Source organism: Neophocaena asiaeorientalis, unplaced genomic scaffold, assembly GCF_003031525.2.
Source record: "Neophocaena asiaeorientalis asiaeorientalis breed wild unplaced genomic scaffold, Neophocaena_asiaeorientalis_V1.1 scaffold79, whole genome shotgun sequence".
NCBI classification, from domain to species: domain Eukaryota; kingdom Metazoa; phylum Chordata; class Mammalia; order Artiodactyla; family Phocoenidae; genus Neophocaena; species Neophocaena asiaeorientalis.
The window spans coordinates 5,227,062-5,247,000 of record NW_020175402.1 but is presented as its reverse complement, the minus strand read 5'-3'; the positions used below and the strand labels follow the sequence as shown (position 1 = coordinate 5,247,000).

The 19,939-nt window shown below is 43.7% G+C and overlaps 1 protein-coding gene across 1 annotated transcript in view; it reads left to right on the top strand.

Moving 5' to 3' along the window:
- The first annotated feature begins 1,052 nt into the window (after positions 1 to 1,052).
- Positions 1,053 to 19,939, top strand: part of WASF2 (WASP family member 2) — a 22,750-nt gene continuing 3,863 nt past the window's right edge. Inside the window, 9 exon segments of the mRNA XM_024766807.1 lie at positions 1,053 to 2,772; positions 3,903 to 4,075; positions 10,796 to 10,930; positions 11,458 to 11,611; positions 13,722 to 13,839; positions 14,862 to 14,992; positions 17,715 to 17,870; positions 19,643 to 19,936; positions 19,938 to 19,939. The exon segment at positions 19,938 to 19,939 is cut by the window's right edge and continues 195 nt beyond it. Of these exon segments, the coding sequence (XP_024622575.1) occupies positions 3,946 to 4,075; positions 10,796 to 10,930; positions 11,458 to 11,611; positions 13,722 to 13,839; positions 14,862 to 14,992; positions 17,715 to 17,870; positions 19,643 to 19,936; positions 19,938 to 19,939 (1,120 nt within the window). The 5' untranslated portion in view covers positions 1,053 to 2,772; positions 3,903 to 3,945.

Here is a 19,939-nt window from a genome sequence, read left to right as displayed (position 1 = left end):
CTAACCACTAGGTCACCAGGGAACTCCCTCATAATACGTGTAATAAAGAAACATACATTTTATCACTTTGTGAGTATAACTGTACAAAGCTATCAGGAGAGAGCTACAGATAGGGCTGAAGGGTTGGACTCACCCCTGCAGCCTGTCTATGGTTCCTCAGTTCGTATTTGCTAGCTGTGGTGGGTCTCTCCATTTCTACTGTCTCCTTCTCAGCCTGGGAAGAGTTTCCCAACTGGTCTTCTTACCTCCAGTCTTCTGCCCAAATACAGCTTCCGATTTCTGTTAGAATGATTTATCTAAAAAATGCAGATTTGCCCATGTCACTTCCTTAATTTAGTGGTTCGTCAACACCCAGTGCTCCACACATTTTCCACTAAATGACTACTGATGATAGATGAGCTTTTCTCAACTGCATTCCCATAAGAAAATTAAACCCTAATGCTATTAGGCATCCATTGTATGTAATGTATTAACTTTTCTCCAGTGCATCTGAAATGGTCCTAGCTGCTTACACTCTTGAAGAGAATTGAGGAAATAGTCATTCAAATTCTTTTCTTTGTTCTGTGGTTCAGATGAGGAACCCAGTGTAAAAGAGTAAAGAGAGAGAATGTATGTTCTTCAAGAGGTCCAGAAGCATGGCTGGGAACAATCTCCAGAAAAAAACTCCACAAATTTCATTGAAGTCTAGGGTTTCAACTTTATTATTATTTTAAAATATATATATATATATACACACACACACACATTTATTTATTTAATTATTAATTTATTTATTTTATTTATTTATTTTTGGCTGCTTTGGGTCTTTGTTGCTGCATGCGGGCTTTCTCTAGTTGTGGCGAGCGGGGGCTACCCTTCCTTGCGGTGCACGGGCTTCTCACTGTGGTGGCTTCTTTTGTTGCAGAGCACAGGCTCTAGGTGCTCAGGCTTCAGTAGTTGTGGCTCGGAGGCTCTAGAGCACAGGCTCAGTAGTTGTGGCGCACGGGCTTAGTTGCTCCACGGCATGTGGGATCTTCCCGGACAAGGGCTTGAACCCGTGTCCCCGGCATCGGCAGTCAGATTCTTAACCACTGCGCCACCAGGGAAGACCCTAGGGTTTCATCTTTAAATTTATGTGAATATTGTATTCTACTACATAGTATGTCCATTGTTAAAAGTGTTTTAAAATATTTGTCAATGAATAGAATTGATTTTACAGGAGGATTTGCCTGAGGTCCGTGGAACTAAAAATAACTACCTTTTTTCTTAGCCCTGTAGTGGACATTTTATACATGTTACATTATTTAATGTCTCTAGGAAAATTGCCCAAGATAACACAGCTAGTAAGGTGTCAAGACTCAGGGCACTAAGAGAAGTATGTCTCAACTCCACAACTTGAAGCTGAGTTGAGTCAAGAGCCTTGGAAGTCTTTGCCCCATTTCTAAGTTTGTCTTCACTGGAATAGAGGGTTTTTTTTTCCTTGGTCAAATTAGTATTGTGGTTCAAATCATGCGTAATTCCATACTTCTTTGGCATAATACAACTAACCTTGATTATCCAAAAGAAAAATGAGCAGTGATGCAGGTAATTCCATATAATAGGGAATCTTGTCTTTCTCTGGTGGCTCTGAAACATATAAAATTACTTTTTTCTTAGTAGCAGATTCACTTTTCTAATTGTTTTGTCTTGATAGATATTGACATATTGTAATTTCCTGAGTACTCTAGCTGGTTGTGGGAGCTGGCTTTTTTTGGCAAGAGGTAGCTATCTTGCTATTGAAAACTTGGTTCCTCCACCCCAGAAGACATAGAGTTGACTCCATTTGTGTCCACTTACCCAAGGTACTTGGGAAAGCATAAATGCTAAAGTACCAAGGTGTCAGAGTGGCTTCCCCAGCTCCACCCCTAATCTGACATTTACCTAGCCATCTGGAATCCAGTTTCCATTAGGTGTCCAAAGAGAATGTCTGGAATGCCCTGTCAGTGGCCATTCAGCGCAGAATTTCAAGGGGATCTGGCTCCTGTAGCTCCTCTAAGAAGCTAGAACAAGTTCTGAAATAATTGCTAATGGAGGGAGCCATAGTGGCTATTTTCACTCATCTCTGGCTGTACCCCTGAATTTCTGGTTCTTCCTAAAAGCTTGAAGTTTGGGAGTCTAAGGGCATCCAGAGGATGCAGAGTCCTGTGAGGTTCTTTTATTTGTAACACCTTGCCTCCTTTGCTGTTCTAAACTCTCTTTTCAGTATGAGTTAATAAAGCTTGCATGTTAGTACCCAGTACCCTTTAGATTATGTAAAAGAGGAGAAGAGGTAGACTGGGAGGGAAAGTCCAGAGTTTGGATTAGAAAACCTGTTTAGTCAAAGGGGAACTTAGCTGAGGAACAGAATGAAAATTATTTCCTTAGACAGTAGACAAACATTCAGGAAACACCTCTGCACCCCAAAGATAGGAACAGCTGCCACACAGTGACTATTAAAGGGAGGTTCTAAGTTATGAGCAAACAGCTGATTCTCTTGGTTCTTAGGCTGTTGCTGTTGGTGACAGGAAATCTTGTTTCCCAAGCTGCTGGCTTCCTGTTTTATTTTTACTCTTAGCAGATCAGAATGTCCATAACAAGGAGCAGTCTGTTCCAAAGGGTTCTACTCCCTCTTTGAGCCTGAAGGGCTTTTTTTTTTTTCTTTTGGTCAGACAATATGTTGGTTCACTTTTAAGATCTATGATGTTTAGCTTGATTTAAGCATTTCGTATTCACAGTCAACTTTTTTGGTGATGAGCTGGTGTTTTGAGATTTGATGTAAGTAAACCTGTGGGGTTTTTTTTTTTTTAAAGAGGAGTTTGCAACCTTGGGGACTTGGGTATGTTACCTTTATGCTTTACCATTTAATTTGCCATTTTCCCTAGCACAAAAACCATTAGGCTGTTTTAAATTTCTTTAGTTTCACAAGATAGGGAAACAGTTCCAGCCCGATGTGCCTTGGCTGTAGTCATATCCATTTTGTTGGATAAAAAACCTCCTCCTGTCCTTGTAAAGCTAGGAATTTGGTAATCTAACTCTAAAACAATAGCTCAGCATGAACCTAAAGTGCTGGGGGATTTCCTAGGGAAAGGGGCTCAGCCGACAGGATAAGAAACAGTAACTGGAAGGTTTCCGGATCTGCTCCACTTCCTGCTGTTTCAAGAGCCTTTTGGCCCAGGTGTGTTGAACCGGATGGGAGAGAGAAAGGGAGCTGTGGGTAGAAGAGAAAGGACTAGGGAATCTTACAGCACAGGGTGCTTGGCATCATGTTTGATATATTGAACGTGTAAAATTTTCCTTGATATTCTTTCATTCTGTCAATTTACAGACTAAACTTTGGTAGTGTTAATAGATACTGGCAGTATTTAGCTGTACATTAACAGTCCTCCATCAGGGAAGGACTGGAGAAGTTATGTCCTGTTGCAGATCAGTAGAATCACTATTGGCAACTTAATTTCATTGTGGAGACTGTCAGATGATAAAAGCTCTTTTTTGATTCTTAAAATTGATTATCTGGAATCTGATCTGTTCTGGTTGTGGACCCCCCAAGGTTAAGATCTGTACCATCCAGGACTTGCTGAATGGGCTGTTTTCTTACCATGCGTCCCTGCCTCTGGAGACTTGTTAGTTGGAGCATAGTTGTTATTTTAAGGTTTTTAGGTTTTTATGCTGCCTGTGTACCCTCAGTCAGCAGTCACCAGTTCAGAATTTCTAAACTTATCCAGCAAGCCTCTAATGGCAAACCTTTAAAAGGGGTGGTAGGGGTAGGGAGGGCTTAAAACAGAAAAAAGATAGAAGATTTTTAAAGCTGTTCAGATCAGAGCAAAACAAAAGGAAAAAAGACTCACAGCCCTGGTGTGCCTGGAATTTGTGGTTGAGTAATACTTTTCCTGTTATTTCTTTTTTAGGTTGTTTTTCATCATTCAGAACGTTGCCTGAAGCAGGTCCACCATGCCGTTAGTAACGAGGAACATCGAGCCAAGGCACCTGTGCCGTCAGACGTTGCCTAGCGTTAGAAGTGAGCTGGAATGCATGACCAACATCACCCTGGCAAATGTCATCCGACAGCTGGGCAGCCTGAGTGAGTGCCGCAGAGAGCCTGTGCTTTGCCCTCAGGGGTCGTTGGTGCTCTTTATTTTGTTTCCTTCTCCTCCGTGTTCCTATTTCTCCCCCATCTGCCTTCCCTAGGTAGTGCGAAAATTTATCCCACTCCCACCTCCTCCCCAAAGAGAGGCTCCTTTTTGGTACAGATTCTTCCCCTCAATCCTTTCTTCATCTACCACCACCCTCTAGGTTCCCTCCCCCTCCCCCTCCACCTGCTTCAAAAGAAATCTGTGGGAAGGGTGGCAGGAAGGGCTGCAGCAGAAACTGCAGATGGAATGACAGAGCAGAATTCTCTGTGTGTAAAGTGGGAGGTTCACAGAGCAGTATCTTGGGTTGGGGAATGTGCCTGTAATTGCACAAAGCTATTCGATGTAGCCTGACTTTGTTGAAGCCTCAAATGTGCCAATAGTCTTTATCTGCAAAACAACCCCCCCCCCCACCCTTTTCTTCCCAAAGAGAAGTAAAGCAAACATGCATTCAGAGAGATTCTGGCTGACTTGTCTGCCTTGGTACACATTTTATTGTGCTGCAAGCCCCCAGGTCCAAGTTCAGGGTACAAATTACTTCTGTAGTCTCTGGGGGGTATTGGGAGTTTTGCAAGCTGTGTGAACACAGTGACACAAATTGGAGCTGGAGCCATTCTTCTCTAGGAGGAAGATGGGGGTTAACCCAGTCTGTTTTGGAGCTGAGGGAAAGCCAGCTCAACTGTAATTTTTTTTTTTTTAATTGATAAGAATGAATAAGACTGCCTTGGGTGGGGTACATGCATGGGTTTGGATTTCTTTCTGAATTAAGTTGACTTTGTTTGCTTGGAGCCGAGATATGGGAAGGGCAGATGCTTGGATAGGCTCTGCATTTGTCTAGTGCCATTCTAGCTCCCATAAGAACCTCTGTCAAAATGCCATTTTAGTGATCTTCCTTAGCAAAAGCATCTTGGTGTGAATTATTTCAGACATTCACCTCTCCTATCGCATCACTGCCCTTAGTGAAAACAGTGGAATATCAAGAAAGCCTGCATCCCCCCTCAGATAGTAATAGGCCCTGCCTTGAAAATAGGTGCCTGAGGAGACAGAGATCTATGACCATATGATGTATGGGGTCTGAGATTCCTAACCCATCACCTAGCTCAGAGGCCATCTCAGTTGATCCAGGGCTTAGGGAAACCTGGATGGGGCATCAAGAAAGAAATGAAACCCCGCCAGTGTCTGTCTTACACAAAGGAACATTGACAGCAGTGCAACAGCAGTATGGCTGACAAGGAAGCACGTGAAGGCTGCAGAGAGCCTCACTGCTTCTTAAGAGCATCATTTCTGCTTCTGTCACCCTGAGAAAGCCAAATGGGTGGAAGTCAGTCACACACTGGTTCCTTCTCTATAGGACAAAGGACATCTAGCTAATGATAACTTCTTATTCTCACTCAGCAGGAGTTATGCTCTCTCTCAGGTGTTTTTCCAGGGTAGTGTTGCTGGATGCCATTGCTCACTCTCCCACTTGTGATCAGAGCATTCCTATCTTGAGGAAGTTGATCTGAGGGCCAGGGTTGGCTTGTGCCTGTGGAAACAAGATTTCCTCAGGTTGTAGAGCTAGCTGACCCTTTATTCATCCAGTAAACATGTATTGAACATATTTTATGTGCCAGATGCTGAGAGGATACAGCAATAGTAAGAAATGGTCTCTGCCTTCCAGGAGCTCATACTCTACCAGAGGAGAAAGAAATAAATAATTCTTAAGGGGAGAATGGGGAGAGGATGAGAAGGGAACTCACGTTTGTTGATTGCCTACTTTAAGCCGGGTTTTAATAGGATCTTCACATAGATTATCTCGTTTAATCCTTTTAATAATCCTATGACGTTAGATGTTGGCATTGCCATTTTTCAGATGAAGAAATGAAGGCTCAGAAAAGTAAGGTAACTTGCCTGCAGACACAGCAGTCAGAGGCAAATTCAGACTTCCTAGGAATTTCTCAGTTCTGTCTCCTGTCTCTCTGTCTCTACCAACACTGCCCTGGTTTAGACCGATTTTAACTCTCACCTAAACTGTTGTCCTAGCCTCCCTCTGGCCTCCCTTTCTCTGATCAGCAGCCTTAAATCTATAAACCTAAAAATTGTATAAAATCTTATAAATCTTAAACCTATGCTCTTGCCAGAGTGGTCTGCCCAAAACTAAAATCTTACTTTTTACTTTTATAATTCTGAGTTGTTTGAATTTTTAAAAGTTAAGTCTGTGTTAACTTTTGCAGTTTAAAAAGTATTTTTAAAATAAGGGTATAAATGTTAGCTATGTATTTATCTCTGCTCTTCCTCACTATGGAATTATTTAAGTTCCTTGGCCTGGCATTCAAGACTTTAAGACCTGCCTTTCTTTTCAACCTCATTTTCTGTAATCTGTCTTCTCCCATTTTACAGTCTTTTTAAGGGATTCTTTTAAAATTAAAAAGGGGAAAAAAAGAAGGAAGAAAAACTGAATTACCAACTACTTATAGCTTCTGAGACAGACCATATTCTCTCGTACTTCGACGTGGTGGCTTCGTTGTTCCCACTGCCTGGAGAGCCCTTGCCATCCTTGTAGCTGATCTTCAAGGCCCACCCAGCTCAGGGATCTCCTCCTCCAGGTTGGACTGAGTACCCCTCTGAGATCCTATTACATGCCTGTATTATTACCCGCCACATTATATTGAAATTTATCTCCTATATTAAATTGAAAGTTCTTTGGAGGCAGAAATCATGTGTTGTTTGTCCTTGAACCCCAGTGTCTATCTTGTATAGTACCTGGCACCCAGTAGGAGCTCAGTAAATACTTTTTGAATGATTCATGCATGTACTCTTTCCATGCTTCCATGCTGTTGGTGCACAGAGAATACAGGGAAGGAAGGAATATTTCCTATGGGGAATGGGAACATAACGGGAATAGGGAGAGTCAAGGAAAGCTTCACAGAAGAGGTTACATTTGAATCGAGCCTTGAAAGATGACTAGGATTTCATCTAGCAGAGAGGGGTGCAGGAATGGGCTCATATGTGCTTCAGGCTCATGACCTTGGCCTCATGTATTATATTCTAGCTGGAAGTGCTTGGTCTAGTAGGGAAAGTCTGATTATGGAATGAATAAAGCACAAAACTAAGATTTCACAGCCATGAATTGCTCCCTGATAGCATATCCAGGATTCTCATTTTCCCTCAGTGCAGTGAGATTGGCATTTCACATATTAGGTTGCCGTATCTTAGGAAATGTGGGCACAGCCAGCCAGCCAGCACTTCTGAATCAGTATCCTGACCACCTAGGAAAAGGGAACCCCTTCTTGGGTCATTAAGATTTGTTATGGGACTTCCCTGGTGGTCCAGTGGCTAAGACTCCACACTCCCAGGGCAGGGGGCCCAGGTTCTATCCCTGGTCAGGGAACTAGATCCCACATGTTGCAACTAAAGATTCCACATGCCACAACTAAAAAAAGATCCCGCATGCCACAAGACCCAGCGCAGCCAAATAAAATAAATAAATAAAAATTTAAAAAGATATGATATTGGGTTTTCTGAGTACAGTGGGTCTATGCCATTGGGGGGCTCCAAGACTCCCACTCAAATTCAAACGAGCAGCTTCATATTTTGAAAAATCAGTTTTACTTGTTCCATTTCCACATAAGATTTCATTTGAAAAACTGTACTGCTAAGAGAAAAAAAAAAAGTTGAAGACTGCTTCTGGAATCTTGCAAAATGGGGTAGATGTCTATTATGAATGTCCTGATGTGGTAGTGGATCTATCTTGGTAATCTGAATAAGTGAAATTATTAATTAATTAATAAGTGAAATTATCGCCTGCCAATGCAGGGAATGTGGGTTCAATCCCTGGTCCGGGAAGATCCCACATTCCACAGAGCAGCTGAGCCCGTGCACCACAACTACTGAGCCTGCACTCTAGAGACTGCAAGCCACAACTACTGAGCCCGTGTGCCACAGCTACTGAAGCCCGCATGCCTAGAGCCCGTGCTCTGCAACAAGAGAAGCCACTACAATGAGAAGCCCGTGCACTGCAACGAAGAGTAGCCCGCCTGCTCACTGCAACTAGAGAAAGCCCGCGTGCAGCAAATGAAGACCCAACGCGGCCACAAAAAAAAAAAAGTCGTCTGATATGGTTGAGCAATATAAGGAGGAGTCTCATTATAACAATTTACAGGGACTTCCCTGGTGGCGCAGTGGTTAAGAATCCGTCTGCCAATGCAGGGGACACAGGTTCGAGCCCCGGTCCGGGAAGATTCCACATGCCACGGAGCAACTAAGCCTGTGCACCACAACTACTGAGCCTGCACTATAGAACCCACGAGCCACAACTACTGAAGCCTGTGTGCCTGGAGCCTGTGCTCTGCAACAAGAGAATCCACCACAATGTAGAGGCCCGTGCACTGCACTGCAACGAAGAATAGCCCCCACTTGCCGCAACTAGAGAAAACCTGCATGCAGCAACGAAGACCCAACACAGCCAAAAATAAATAAATTAATTTAGAAAAAGAGTTTACATTTTTGGCTCGTTTAATCCTGTGACAACTTGGTGAGATAGATATAGTTGTCCCCATTTCGTAGATGAGGAAACTGAGGCTGGGAGAATTTGACTTGCTGAAAAGTACACAGGTGTAGGTAGAAAGAACTGCGACTTAAATTCAGACTTTCTGGTTTGAAGTCTACTGCTTCTTCCATGTATCATCTTGCAGTTCTAAGTATACCTAGGGCCTGACATGACGTAACGTGACAGTGGGGAAGCCTTCACTCCACCTCACTCCCCCTTCAAATAGCATTCTCAATGTTACCATTTTTATATGGTGGGGTTCTTTGTATGATTTCATCTTAAACCATTGTGCCACACTGATTTCTACTCCCACTATCACTGCTCCCTTCACTGAGGAGCAGGAAATCCTGCGTACTCTCACGGTGACCTAAGGGTAAATTGACTTGGGGTTTTCTTTTCCTCCAGAACAGCTGGATGGTTAACATATTTTTGAGCCTGGTTTATTTTCCATGCTTAATGTGTGTTTCTCTGTTATATAGTCTTCTGATCACAGTTATTCGTTACCTAGGCAAGCATGATACAGTATGGTTTTTGGTTTTGGGGTTTTTTTTTGAGATATGGTTGATTTACAATATTATGTAAGTGTCAGGTGTACAACGTAGTGGTTCAGAATTTTTAAAGGTTATTCTCCATTTATAGTTATTATAAAATATTGGCTGTATTCTCTATGCTGTACAGTATATCCTTGTAGCCTGTTTATTTTATACACAGTAGTTTGTACCTCTTAATCCCCTACCCTGTCTTGCCCCCCTCCCCCCTTCCCTCTCCCCACTGGTAACCCCTAGTTTGTTCTCTATATCTGTGAGTCAGTACAGTATGGTTCTTATATGACTTAGCCATATTATCAGGGATCAGATTGGATTCTCAACCTGCCCTCTAGAAGTGCAGCTTGTTAGCCAATTTCAGTCCTTTGAGCTCAGGAGCTTCCCATGGTTGTTTAGATCACAAAACCATTCAGTATGCAAAGACTTGCTTCTTCCTTGATTAGAAACTCTTTATTGACTAAACTTACCAGCAATTCAAAATATGCTGTTGATTGGTCTTATCCTTACCTTCCAGGTTACATTGAGTGAGCTGCATTTCACCCTGAAGGTGCAGTTTTGGCCTTTTGATCTAATTTTTTCCCCTCAAGTATGGACTAAGAATAAATGTAGTTAAGAAACTAAAGTAAGAGCCTACTCTAAATAGTTCTCAAGGAAATGACCTTTTGGTTGGGCACAGTAGCTTATGCCTGCCTTCACCTTGCAAGTAACAAACTCGGATGGTGTATTTATTCGTATGTACCACTTTTCATTCTAGCAAGAATGTGCTTTGTGGCTTGGAATGACAATATGGAGGTAGTGTCAGATTGCTTTTATGTTTCTTTGGCTGCAAATTCTCCTTGCATTCCAGGGTTGAAAGTACGGAACTCTTTTCTTTTTCTAAAAAACAAGACATTGTGGAATGAGACCACTGGTATGTTGTTTTTCAGGGAGAGCTTGAATGTTTCAGCTTTCTACTTGTTCCCTGAGATGTAGATTTGAAGGATTATAACCTAAAGCAAAGACTTTCAAAGTTGTAGGTCATAAAACATAAAATAACCTTTTCACCTCTTAGAAGAAGTTATGTCTCTATTATGAGTTGTTAGTAAGTTCAGGGCCCCTCAAAGATACCACATCTCATCATGGTTGTTCAGCGTACTTTTGGGCCTCCACTGAGGATGTGATTTCTTATTTTTCATGTTAACTGTAAACACATAGAAGGTCCTTCTAACTCCCAATCTGTTTTCCAGAAGCACTTTTACAAGGTGCTTTTACAGAGCAGCAAAGGGCTAAGGGCTATAGGCAAATGTATAGACATTCTCTCCGCTCTTCTAGGATTAGTTTTTTGGATAACACCTTTTGATTTTATTCATCCTGTTTTGAGTTTCATGTCAGTTTATTTTGCCAAGAAGACTCTGTTAGTTATAGAGCACGTGCAGGCTGCCCAGGCTCTGGAGGGTATGTCTCTGTCTCCAGGAGCAAGCTCTGCACGTAGCCTGAACCATCTTAGAGGGGTGGGTGGGTGTGTTTGAGAGGTGGGAAATATAGTCTTTAGTAGCCAGTTTTTCTGACCATGTATGTCACTTTTAGGCACTAGTGACTTGGTTTCTTTGCTCTCTCAGGTAAATATGCCGAGGACATTTTTGGAGAGCTCTTCACTCAGGCAAATACTTTTGCCTCTCGAGTAAGCTCCCTTGCTGAGAGGGTCGACCGCCTACAAGTTAAAGTCACTCAGCTGGATCCCAAGGAAGAAGAAGGTAAGGAAGCTGAGCTCAGCATTTGCGGGCTCTGCTGAGCAGTTGCTTAGGATTTTTTTTTTCCTGATTTATAAAAAAGTGAGGGGAGTAATCACAGAGACCTATGGAGTTCTGCTTTGAAACGACACAAGCCTGGGTGATGTAAAGAAACCTTTTAATCTGTACCACACCTCCACACACTCCCTTTCTCCCGTTCCCCCAATCCCCTCTTTCTCAAATTCCCCTTCCCCCCAATCGTATTTTGCTACCATAAAAGTACTTGGAAGATTCATTCCTCCTAAGGAGGGGCCTGCTAGATCTGGCCACATAGTAAACCTTTGTGTTGCCTCATTTTGTTCAGTCATGAAATGGCTGGGCTGCTGACAGCCTTGTGGGGCTTCCCCAGAGGGGGAGGAAAAAAAAAAAAACCTGGCTGCAGACAGCCGCAGCCAAGAAATGCAGCAGCTGAGGCCTCTCCGACTGGTGTGACTCAGTGTTTGCTCAAATAGCCTGTCATCCATTTTCTAATGCCTTCCATCTTCTTTCAGTGTCACTACAAGGAATCAACACCCGAAAGGCCTTCAGAAGCTCTACTGTTCAAGACCAGAAGCTTTTTGACAGAAACTCTCTCCCCATACCTGTCTTGGAAACATACAACACCTGTGATACTCCTCCACCTCTCAACAATCTGACCCCTTACAGGTAACCTGGCTAGCTTCTACCTTTTTCAGCCTGTGGTTAACAACACTAGATTGTCTTTTTATTTAAAGATGTTGTTTACATCAGAGGATTGTATCAAAAAGCATACTACTACCCCAGAGTTGCTTGTGGCAGCAGAAGCTAACGTTTACCATATAAACAGTTGCCACTTATTATTGTTTGGTTTCTTAAACTCATAGTGAATATAATATATATTGAAAGTTTGCTATAGCATTGCATGCTGCAGAGTTTACTTTCGTACAAGCCAGGTCCATCTTGGATCCCATCCAAGGAATTTAGTTATTATAGAACCAAAAGGACTTTGTTACAAGGCAGTCCTATAGCATGCATCCCAGGGGCGACATTCTAGCAAGGCTCCCACTTACTCTGAAACCACTAGATTACCAGATGTTTGGGCGTGTTAGTGGGGCCAGCCTTGTGGACTGGCTGCTCTGGGCCCTGAGGGTCCTTCCAGAGCTTAAGGAGTAATTGGCATTCTTCCAAATGAGTGTCGTTCACTTCGTTTTGAACATCCTTTCATCATTCCCCTCTGAAAGGACCTACAGTGCTGTGGCTGGACTTGAAAAAGGTAGTCTTATAGACAACTTAAAGCCCCTCCCCTCTAGTAGTCTCTAGTGTTATCGTGCAAAAAATTTCCAAGCGGGGGCAGAAAGCGAATATTTATCTTGCTCGCATCCATAAATATCTTTGGAACAGGTAAAAGTAATTACAGATAGCTGGAGGCAGATGTCTTCTGTGAGACATGGGTGTACTGCAAAGTAGAATATGTGTGTGAAATTCAAGGACGCCCACCTGATCCACAGAGCCAGGATAGGAGCATGGTCGCTTCTCACACAGATACAGAGGAAGTACATGGCATCTATCCTATTATTATTACTGTGTGAAATGATGTTTGCCCCTTGGCTCTCAAAGGGGCCAGCTAACATAGCAGGGCGTAGATTTGACTCTCTAGCCTGCATCATTTAGCCTAGTTGGATCTGAGCAGAGGAGTTGTAGGGCAGGAAAAGACTACACACCTGATAATATTGAAGGGACTATGGTAAGACAAGTTTATTTTTCAGTTAATGTAGGGTATTTTCCTTTTTAACATTCTCCTCTCAGTTTTCTGGATTTAGCCTAACAGAAAAGAGTGGTGGTGTGGCTAACTCAGAACAAGATTTAATATAAAAATCATTAGTGCATGATTAGGACATGGTTTCTGTGTGTTGTGATAGGCTTGGAAGTTAGGAAAGAATTACCTTTCCAGTTCTTTTTAGTTCAGAGTAGTGTTAAAATAAATATCCACCCCTAAGTGCATGCTTTCTGGAGAATGGGAGAGACTCAGCCATGCCAAAGTGCAGGATTCCAACCAGGGTCATTGAGTCTGGTAGATGCCTCTACATCGACACTCAGTAGCTCACTCTGTACCTCTTTCACAGCCACTAAGAGATGGTAATGAAATCTTGTGGTCATAAAACAGGTGGCCATCTTTTCTCACTGGGGCCCCCTTGTGGCTGGGGGGTGGGGGTGGATGCTGAGCTCTTCCGGAAGGGAGCAAGTAGGTGGAATGCTGTGGTTGTCTGTATTTACAGAATAACAGCTGCACACATATACACATTCATGTGTGTATGTGCATACATATGTACACATGTGAACCTGCACATGTGTGCACAGGTTTTGGGTGGATAGAAAGCCACTAATGCTTCCTAGAGAGACCTGGGCAATTGATGGTGGTAGGGAAACCAGTGACAGAAATCCCATCTAATGTGCCAAGATATCAGAATGTCCTCAGGGAGATGTCTGCGGCCATGGAGATCATTAGCCATAATCAGGATCCCTGCTGCTATAGCCCATTCTTGCCCTGACCATGCAAATTCCTCTACCAGGAATTGAAAGTAAGGCCAAGGTTCTTAAAAAGCCAGATAAGTAAAGAGGTGCCATGCCATTCAGGGGCTTTGGAACGCTGGTATGGGAGAGGAAATATGCAGTCGATTTGAATGACTTCTTGATTTCCTCAGTGTAAAAACTGCTAACTGGTAGGTGTTTGGAATATTGGATTTGGTTGGGAGCTCATCTGTCTACTCACAGCTACTTGTCTTCATTTCTGTCCAAGGGACGATGGGAAAGAGGCACTCAAATTCTACACAGACCCTTCGTACTTCTTTGATCTTTGGAAGGAGAAGATGCTGCAGGACACCAAGGATATCATGAAAGAGAAGAGAAAGCATAGGGTGAGGGGAAAGGGGCCTCTGTTCTACACATCAGTAGGCACGACTGTGGAGGGGGGATAAAAAGGAAGCCAGTCTTATGTTAAGTAATCATTCCGAGTGGCTGCTTGCGTGGATGTCAGGTGAGACTCTTAAAAAAAAATGTGTCCACTCCAAGCACAACCAAGATGAAAGTATAAATCACACCAAAAATGTGTTTGTTCCTCCCGGTGCTATTAACAATTGAGTATATTCAGGCTGAGTTTTAGAAATTGACTTTTCTAGTCACCATTTATTTCTCTTGCAATTTGCACCTGACTCTGCTGGACACTCAAGCTAGGCTAGTTCCCTTCCCTGCCAGTTTTGCAGCTCATTTCTCAGAGATCAGCACAAGGCTCTACAGTGTTTGATTTGCAACAGGAGCGGCTTAACACCTTGACTACTGGTTGGGTGAGGCAGTGGGGGGGGCATAGGCCTGGTTTTGGTAGATGCTCCCCTCCCCTTAGGCTGCCAGTGATGTGTGTAAGCATACGACCTACCAGTTGCAACCTCACAATCCCATTAGCATGGCTGCCGGGAGGCCCAAGAGAGCGCCAGGGGCTAGTGCAGCTGCACAGGCTGAAGAATTCTTCATTGGTTGTTTTGGTTTGTTTTTTAACTATTTCCTTATATCTGTCCCAGATATCTACCGCTATCATTATTTCTCTTCTCTCTTGACTGACCTTTGTGGCATAACAAATAATAAATAGCTATTTACTAACTTCCTAACAGTTAGAGCTGCTGAAAAACATGAATGAATTACCCAAAGAGGTAGTGGGTGGAGGTGTTTGAGTATGGGATTGAGGAAATGTGTTTGAGCCCAGGAGGTGGTTTGGATTAGATGACCTCTAGGTCACTCTAAACCCAGCAATTCTGTAAATTCTATAGTTACTGTATGTTGTCTAGGCAAATCTTCTCTTGGGTATATATCCATGAAGCTGGGTGGAATTTTAATGAAGAACTTTGGGAAATGTTTATTAAGGCTTTTCTGTTTCTTTTCATTGTAGAAAGAGAAGAAGGATAATCCAAATCGAGGAAATGTAAACCCACGTAAAATCAAGACACGCAAGGAAGAGTGGGAGAAAATGAAGATGGGTCAGGAATTTGTAGAATCCAAAGAAAAGCTGGGGCCTTCTGGGTAGGTGATGCTTCTCTCCTCTTGGTAGCATTCTTTGAAGGGGCTGGGCACCTGGGGGCAACGGTCTGACAGCTCTGGTGTGACACCTTTCATACCCCCTGAAGTCTTGCTATGTGGCTTAAATCAATACCACTGTTAATCAGCTACTTTAAAGTGCCTCCATCTGGTGATTAAAATTTGCTAAAAAAATCAAGAGACTTGGCAGTTTAAATGAGGTGACGAGAGTGGTCTGGAAAATAAAGCCTATGGCTTCTAGTGCCCTTGCTCTGCCAGACACTGGTATGTCTGAGGGACTCAAAGGAAAGACTAGAAAGGGAAGAAAAGTGGCTTTGGGAGGCCTTTGCCTCCAGAGCATTGATTTGAAGGTTGTGGCTAAAGAGCTGGCATTTCATGGGAGTAGGGAGGGCCAGGCAGAGAATTTGTGCACATCACCAAAGCAACTTTTCAGTCAGCCTTTGTCAGTCTTGGGAGAGAGGCTGGCCAAGGGACTGAAAGCAGACCTCAGAGACAGTGTGGGAAAGGTCGTGCGGCCAATATTGAGGCTATATATTTCCGTGAAGAAATGGTAGATGTCAGTCTGACCCCATTTCCCAACACCAAATCACACTAGAGGTTTAAAAGGAAAAAAATGGTTTTAAAGCTTGGTTTGATGCTTATCCTGGTGTCCGACCTGTGTGACATTCAAAGCCAAGTCACCACAATTGCTTGGCATAAATGTCGCCCTGGTTTTTCCCCTAAATACCTTGCATCCTGGCTGTCAGAGAACCATGCCAGCCCATGCCGGGTGTCTAGGTATGATAAAAGGAAAGAGTTGAGTTGTTCTTGCTTTTAGGAATAATTCTACCATGAAAATCTTGACTTTTAGAAATCTTGACACTTCTGACACTTGTTCTTCCTAGATTAAGAGGTTTGTTTTAAAGAGTGATGAGGATGGTGAGAGGAAAAATGAGTCTTTCTTTCTACAGGGGAATCAGCCCTGAGGGTACCTCCATTATCTTCACCTCCCAATAAAAAGGGGCCATTTTGTTCCGTGGTCCCTCCTGTTCAGACAGGCCCTTGTTGTATGAAGGTTCAGTGACTCTCAGGGTAGAAGCATGTTCAGGATGCCGACCAACTCTCTGTGTGTGTGTGTGTGTGTGTGTGTGTGTGTGTGTGTGTGTGTGTATTGAGGTGGTGAAAATAAGGACTTTGGATCAGGCTTCATGGCTGCTCTACCTGGACATGCTTGTTGGTGAGCCTGTAAAGAGATATGCCAAGTCTATAGGGCTTCAGGCCTTGGGGATTTTCCACATCAGAGCATCATTTGACTCAGTTAGTTCCCTCCAACTCTGTTCTCCCTGGGGTCTGCTTTAGATGAGTTCCTTATAATCCAACAATGGTGGAAAGAAGCGGGAGGTGGAGCAGAACAGGCCACATTTTGTTAGCTGCTGCTTGGTATGTTCGTGCTTGTTTAGAAGTTTGTTGCTGTTCACCCAGAGCAAATTCACCCAAGGCCCAGTGCTATGAGGGACAGGTTTTCGTGAGGCAAGCCCTAGCACCCCACTTTAATCAGCAGCTCCTTTTGTTAGATAAGAGACCATGTCTAACTACCACACAGCAACTTGCATTTGTCCTCAGCTTGGTTTTGCAATCAGATGCCTCCTTGGCCTTTGAGCGCTCCAGAGGCTTGCCGACCTCAAAACCAGGCTGTGTGCCAGTCACGTGCTTGCAGCTCACTAGCCTTGGGGCTTGGCTTTGCCCTTTGCTGCAAGACAGACTTTGGGATTTGGGTCTGGGCTGCTCCTAACATGTGGGAGAGAATTTCAAAGAACTGCTGGGTTTGACAAGGCCATCATTGGGAGAGGAACAGCATGGTTTTGATAATCTGGGTTCAGTCCCATTTCTACAGACAATCCAACAGAAATATCTGGGAGAGGGTAGGGAAAAATTGGGAGATTGGGATGGACATATACACACTACTATGTTATAACTAATAAGGACCTACTGTATAGCACAGGGAACTCTACTCAGTACTCTGTAATGACCTATATGGGAAAAGAATCTAAAAAAGAGTGGAGATATGTATATGTATAGCTGATTCACTTTGCTGTACACCTGAAACTAGCACAACATTGTAAATCAACTCTACTCCGATAAAAAAATTTTTTTAAATAAATAAATTACAACTACAGCAAGTGGGGGAAAAAACAAAAGAAATATCTGGGAGGTTTTTTTGTTTGTTTAAATTTATTTATTTATTTATGGCCGCATTGGGTCTCTGTTGCTACGCGCAGGCTTTCTCTAGTTGGGGCGAGCGGGGGCTACTCTTCGTTGCAGTGCGCATGCTTCTCATTGTGGTGGCTTCTCTTGCTGTGGAGCACAGGCTCTAGACGCACGGGCTTCAGTAGTTGTGGCACGCAGGCTCAGTAGTTGTGGCTCACGGGCTTAGTTGCTCCACAGCATGTGGGATCTTCCCGGACCAGGGCTCGAACCCGTGTCCCCTGCATTGGCAGGCAGATTCTTAACCCCTGCGCCACCAGGGAAGTCCTGGGAGATATTTAACAATAGAATATTTAGTCCTAAAATAAAACTTCAGTACAATAGAAACTATATGAGAAATATACTAATTTTATTTCTCCCTAATAGCTTTTGTATCAAATGCATTTTTATGGGGTCTTTTAAGAAAACAAGAGAGTACCACTCAGACTTTAAATGACAGTTTTGGCATTGGGTTCATTGTCAGGTATCCACCCACCTTGGTGTACCAGAATGGCAGCGTTGGGTCTGTTGACAACGTGGATGCAAGCAACTACCCACCACCACCACAGTCAGACTCCACTTCTCCGCCTTCTCCTTCCTTCTCTGAGGACAGCTTGCCTCCCCCACCAGCAGAATTCAGGTAAACGGTGATACCTCTTCCATCTACTAGGGGTGGTTAAATGCTCAAGAACAAAGTAAGAGTTCTAAATCCAGGCCAGGACCACTAAAGTGACTCCAGACAAGTGTGTCTAGATAATAGAAATAATTAGTATTTATTAAGTGTTTGTAAAGTGCCAGGCATTATGCCAAACACTATATATGTTACTTAATCCCCACAAGAGTCCTCTTGAGATAGGTACCCATTTTACAGATGAGTAAACAGTGAAGCACAGAGAGGTCAATGAACTTACCTAAGATCTCACAGCCAGTAAGAGGCAGAGTCATGATTGGAAAGCAGGTCAGTCATGATTGGAAAGCAGGTCAGGCTTTCTTTCCAGAGCCTGTGTTCTTAACTACTAGCTACACCTGAGCAGATAGAAGTCACCAACTTATCTCTTGCTTTTTTTACTTGGCTCTGACTCAGCATGACATAAAGTGGTATAATCTCCTGCTGTACATAAAATATTGAACAGCCTCCTTCCCCAGTTATCTAGGAACGTAGAAGATAGTCACCCTTTTCTCCTGTCACCTCTGGTCCATTTCACTGTGGATAAAATCTCCAGAAAGAAGGAAACAAAAGAAAAAGAGATGAAACTTAGAATCTGACCATTTTGGTATTTGTCAGTGTCCCTGGCAGAGGTATATAGAGGAAGAGTTAGCAAGTAATGGCTGCAAGAGGAAGGGATCTGAGGAGTGTTAGATTTCAGTGTTTCCTCATAGTTACTTTTCTTTCTGATGCCTGACAAGTGAGAGCTTTGAAAAGTATGCTTGTCTCCTTGGACACCGTTTAATCAGAGATTGGGTATGTTGAAGACCCCTCAGGTGGAGACCTAAAGCAGTGCTGTCACCCCCACCGCCCGCCCCATTCTTGGCGCTTGAAATCACTAATCCCAAGTCTCCTTCTGCCTCCCAAATCTCTTCCTGCTTGTTGCCATGTCGGATGCAGCTAAGGCTCGAAGGTCTGTGGAAAATTCCAAGATGGATGCTTTTCTAAGGAGTAGCTATTAGTGTAGGGCAGATAAAAAGGTGGGAAAAGAATCCCTTCAGTCTCACACATGGCCTGAGACCTTGCAGCCTCAGTCAAGTATGCCTGACCCAGGAGAGGTGCACCTTAATTCTCTCTCAACCTGGGTCAAGTCTGGCAGCACATTCATTTCCCGTCTCTGCTGATCCTCAGGCCCTCCGTCTCTCTCAAGTTTTTCCACATGAGCACTGAAGGTACATTCACCTAAATCTGTACCCCGCTCAGTTTCGGTCAGCTTGGCTTGGATTTCCTGCCCTCATAAGATCTGGTGAATGTTAATAGGCTGTGGAGCAGAGCCTGTGGATAGTGGTGTTTGAATTTTTATTCCAGTTCTTTCTTGCGTGCCTTCTTAGTCCTGGCTCCAAGATTGAACTGACCCTTCTTCTTAGAAGGGTGCCTTCCCTGGGAGAGCTGAAAAGTTTGAGGGGGACCTAAGAGAGGATCTTGGCCAGCCCTTACCTGTTGGAGAAATCCTAAGTCCACTTTTTTCAGGTAGTTTGTCTCAATTTCTGCTTATACTCCTCAGCTAATGGGATGCTCATTACCTTACAAGGGTGCCCATTCCATTGTTGGTCTGTTCTGACCATCCCCAGGTTCTTCTTTCTATTTGAGGCAAAATGAATTGATACTGTCAACCAAAATGAACCTAGGCTTATAGATAAACTTAACTAAAGGTGGAGGTTTGCATCCTGAGAGTGATGGTGGGTCTTTTTGCTTTGTCCTTTTAGCTACCCAGCAGACAGTAACCAAAGAGGGTCTGGCTTAGCTGGACCCAAAAGATCCAGTGTGGTCAGCCCAAGCCATCCACCACCAGCTCCTCCTCTGGGCTCTCCGCCAGGCCCCAAACCTGGGTTTGCTCCACCACCTGCCCCTCCGCCTCCACCTCCGATGATGAGCACTCCACCCCCACCACCGCTTGGAGGATTTGGGTCTCCAGGGACGCCACCACCACCTTCACCCCCATCTTTCCCACCTCACCCCGATTTTGCTGCCCCTCCACCTCCTCCCCCACCGCCAGCAGCTGA